This window comes from Lottia gigantea (assembly GCF_000327385.1).
Source record: "Lottia gigantea unplaced genomic scaffold LOTGIsca_3, whole genome shotgun sequence".
Lineage (NCBI taxonomy): Eukaryota > Metazoa > Mollusca > Gastropoda > Lottiidae > Lottia > Lottia gigantea.
In genome coordinates, this window is record NW_008708986.1 from 1,024,311 (window position 1) to 1,028,993 (window position 4,683).

Here is a 4,683-nt window from a genome sequence, read left to right on the forward strand (position 1 = left end):
TTTGAGCTATATCAAAAACATTCAAGATCAACATTAAAGATGTTCTCAAAAGGTGTCCTGTCTTGTTATAGACACACTCATCACAGTCAAATTAGCAACAGCACAAAATAGACTGAATGATAAATTAGGTCACCCACAAACAATGCATGTGCTTTGAATGTTCACAATACAAATTAGCATGTGTTCTGGAACAGTCAACAGAGCTTAATTCGACATCAATCTTCATCAATTTCCATAAAAACTCCATAAATCCTGAAAAATAATCTTATGTTAAAAATCACAGTCCTTAACAATGCAAATGCAAGTATCAGCATGACTTCTGAAACCAATGGAGCTTGCTTCCTGCAATCAAAGAACTATTAGAATCTGCAGGAATTAACAGAATGCTTCTATAAAGTCTGAAATTGATTCCTAATTAGATTCTGAAAATTGATTTAGAATCTCAGTTAATTGGAAAATAAATGTGAGCTTAATATACTTTGACAATGTAAATAATTGTCTTGCGCAGGTGCACAGTTCTAATTGAACCTTTCTATCAAAACAATACATTAGTATTTTGAAAGCAAATTTAACCTTTGCTATATTGAATGTAAAGCCATTAATTTCTGTCTCGACCTTGGAAATATCCTTTAAGAGCTCTTTAAGCATAATGTACACTCTACATTTACTTTATATTGCATTTTCTTCTATCGATTACATTAGACTTTAGTTATTGGTGCAAAGAAAAGTAATCATTAACTGAGTCAATTCTAAATCTTCAAAAAACAAGAATACCAATGTAAGACTCATTGAATTAACCAACAGGGTCACTAAAGTATCGCAATGAAATTTCAATCTTTCTATTCTTATTAAGTAAACCCTGCAGTGTGCAATGAGGCTTTTCACCTGTGTGTGCCTTACTTTTGACTTTCACATTTAGTCAGCCACACACAGAGCATTAGTTTATTATTCCATCTGAAAGTGACTAGGGACAGTCTCTCAGAACCAGAAAATTTAAGTACCATTCTATACCAAACTTCTCTGTTTCTGCCAAATCTAAGGCAAAAGGACTATAAGGAATCTAAGACATGGATTGAATTGGCTAGAATCTTCATCTCAAGTACAAGTCTGAGTGCAAACAAACACAGGCAGATAAAAACTTAGTTTTTATTAAATATTCAAGCTATCAAGATACCAATCTGTTTAATTATTCATCAACTTTTAACAGAATTATTACAATTCTTAAAAACTTTGATGATTTGATTTCAATAACAGGTTTTCATATAGATTTACATTTTCAAAGAATCAAAAAAAATAGCTGCACAATTTGAGGCAAGGCATTAAAAGAAAAGCAAACTTATTAAGAGTTTTAAGATTAGTAGGCTCATCTAAATGGAATCTCAAAAGTCTGAGTTCTTACCCTTGAAAATATGGGGGTTGTTTTCTTCTTTAATTGATAAAAAAGGCCGTAAAAAAAAAAAGAAAAAAACTGAGTTTGCAAAAAAAGAAAATTCATGTGGTTTGAACACTATAAAAGGGTGAAGTTAACTAGATATACCAACTGACTGAGCTCAATTTCAGTTACTATCCAAATCACTTTTCAGGATTGAAACAGAATCTCATGAATTCAACTAGATGTCACATCAAAATTGTAAAGTATTTCCCTTTAAACAAGGGTCAACAGTACTAAAACTGATCACTCCAATCATCATAAAAACATTGGTTAGTTCAGTATCCAATCTCCATTATTCATCAAAAATTAAAATTAATGTTTAAAAGGACAATAAAACAGTAGGTGTTAGTATTAGTGGTCTGAAGCCAATATCTTAACTTATAACAATAAAGGAATTCTTCCTAGTGAGTTAATGACCATTAATAGGCTTTAATTACCTCCCTTATTGAAAGAACATCATGTCAGCAAGGTGGTGGTATGTTCAACATGTTTCAGAGCATATCTAATGTATTTATTACAGACTAAGTGTTATGTACAAGGTAGCTGTAGTGAACTATGTTTGTCTGGATTATGTACCAGATTCATAAGATTTTCCCATTTAGATATTTATACAGCATAACAATAAGTATAATGCATATACAATGATGCCATAGGCCTAAGTGACAGTTGACATGTGCAATAAAAGCATCTAATATGTGTACATTCATTTTGTACTCACTACCTTTAATAGTTTTTGAAAAATTACGATATATTAATCAGTCATGTGTTAAGTGTATCAATTCATTGAGAATGTAAAAGGGCTTACTATTTTTAATGATGATATAGCCCTATAGACCTATAAATATTTGAAAATCTATCTAAGCATTGAAAAAAGAAAACATACAATATTAAATTATTAAGCAAACTCTTTAACTATAGCTACTAGATGGTTATCTTTGGAGAAAGTAATTAAAACAACTCTTCAGCAATGGGCAGCCTTATCCTCCTATTTCAAGGGCCCTGAAGATGTTGATCAGCCAGGAAGAGTGCAGAGAGTAGCTCAAAACCTGACCAACATAGAGATGCAAGTTTTGTTTTTTGGAGTTTATTCTACCACACCTGAACAAGTTCAACACTATGTTTCAGGCAAGTGCCATTTCATTGTTCCATGTTTCCAAGATATTTCAAAGATACATGATCATTATTGTGTTAGTATTTTCTCTGACTCAATCAATTCAAGGTCATTCAAATTTTAATTTACTGAAATAAGCTTTATAAATTGATTTTATTTCAGTCTGAAAGTTGTTAAATTATGGATATAGTGTTAAAGACTTTTTTGGGAAAGTTTCTACAGATTTCATTAATAAAATCAGCAGAAGTTGTCACTCAAGTTGATTATATCAATAAAGATAATTTTTGCCAGTGGATTTTTTAGCTATAGGAATGAAGGCCAGAACTGTTTTAGCTGATAATCAGGATAATCTTGAACCATCAACACTACACAGAATTTACAGGTAACATCTGATTTTCTTTTGAAGTAAATATAATTGTTATATTAATTCTGATAGACCTGAGTTGACATTTGTTTTGAATGGCATTTTTGGAATTATTTACAGTGTAATGTTTTTCATATTTTATAGCTCCAAAAGAGAATTTTATGCTACTATGGTCAAGAATATGGTAAACAAATTCCCACTTGACAATGAATTGCTAAATGGCATTTCAATTGTACACCCTGGAAATAGAGAAGCCTCTTCATTTGAAAATGGTAAGAATTCATTTATTTATTATTCATAAAAATCCATTTATTTGCTTAAAAATCTATATGTAACACTGGTATGTCAGGAGCATTAAATTTATTATTGTTTTCAGTGTATTTTAATCTTTTGCTTTTTATTTTTTCAGTGGCCAAGATTAATAAGAGATTCAATATTGTGCAAAATGTTGATCAGCTACAAGAGGAATTGGTAAATCTTCAACTGACAGACAATGAAGATATTCCACATTTTGAACTTGATAAATTAGATCAATTTTAGGCCAAGATGCGTGAGAAGATCTCTGTTGCTGGTGTTCATCTATATTTACATTTATCCAGACTATGTTTAACCATTCTCTCACTACCCAACAGCAATGTAGGTGTTGAAAGTTCATTTTCCGTTCTCAGGGGGAATTGAGCTCACCATACTGTAACATCTTTAATGAGTGTTATATTTAATATGGAGTGTAATTATGAGACCTTTAAGCCAAATAAAGAAAAAATGAGTGATTTTTGTGAATGGATGAATAAACTTAGACAGTATTATATTTATTTATATTTGTATATATTTTTATTGTTATGTATATATATTTGTTAATTTTTACTGTGTCGTGCAAATAAGAAACGCATAAGTCTTTATCTTAGTAAAAAAAAGCAAATTTGAGCTTAAAATTCTCAAATTTACGCGCTTTGAAAAATCTCCCGACTTTTCACCTAATCTTCAGACTTTTCAAGGCAAATCTCTAGATTTTTTTTCCTGACCTGTACACATGTATCGATATAACCAATCTGGTAGGTAAGAAGGATTTTTACCTTTTTGCTGGAAAGTAAATTTCAAGAAAAAAAGTCAGTTATGACCTTATAGTTCTAAAAGACAAGTTGAAATATAACTGTATAAGTTGGACTTTGAAGTTTAACTTTCCCTAACCAATCATATTAAGGACCTAAAATTATCAATAATATTAGCGATCTAGACTCTTAAGAGAAGACCTAGTTGTAGAGTATCCTTCCTTAATAACTGTCTACTATGCAAGATACTGTCTACTATAACATATTATGCTATTCAAAATAATATTGACTTTCTCTTTATGATAATATTGCATTTTTAGGGTTTTTTTTATATCAAAAGCATAAATGAATCTTATGACTGCAGAATGCAAGTAAATCAAAATCTAATTCGTAATATGAACAACCTATATATAAAGATGATTATCTTATTTGAACATCAAAAAATCACGTCTGATGAAAAGATATGAATGGTGATATATAACAGATAATTGTACTGATTACTATATATAAACTCATCTAGGCATATCCTAAATAAAGGTGACGCCCTGCATGCACACTTTGATGTTGGTGATAAGCACATCACTTACAAGTCAAATACTTACACTTTTTTCTGATGCATGACAATTTAAACAAAAGTCTTTTCAACTACTGTACATATTTTCATATACAATAGTGTTTAGTTTTGGTTTTTTTTGCAATGTTTTGTCATTTTACAAAAGATGATAAT

The 4,683-nt window shown here is 30.3% G+C and overlaps 1 protein-coding gene across 1 annotated transcript; it reads left to right on the forward strand.

The window, feature by feature from the left end:
- Positions 1 to 2,854: 2,854 nt before the first annotated feature.
- Positions 2,855 to 3,447, forward strand: LOTGIDRAFT_153158 (hypothetical protein; the record flags this gene model as incomplete). The annotated part of the gene is made up of 3 exons (XM_009057087.1): positions 2,855 to 2,925; positions 3,028 to 3,179; positions 3,317 to 3,447. 3 exons carry the CDS (start codon positions 2,855 to 2,857, stop codon positions 3,445 to 3,447), a joined length of 354 nt encoding a protein of 117 aa, XP_009055335.1.
- Positions 3,448 to 4,683: the final 1,236 nt, after the last annotated feature.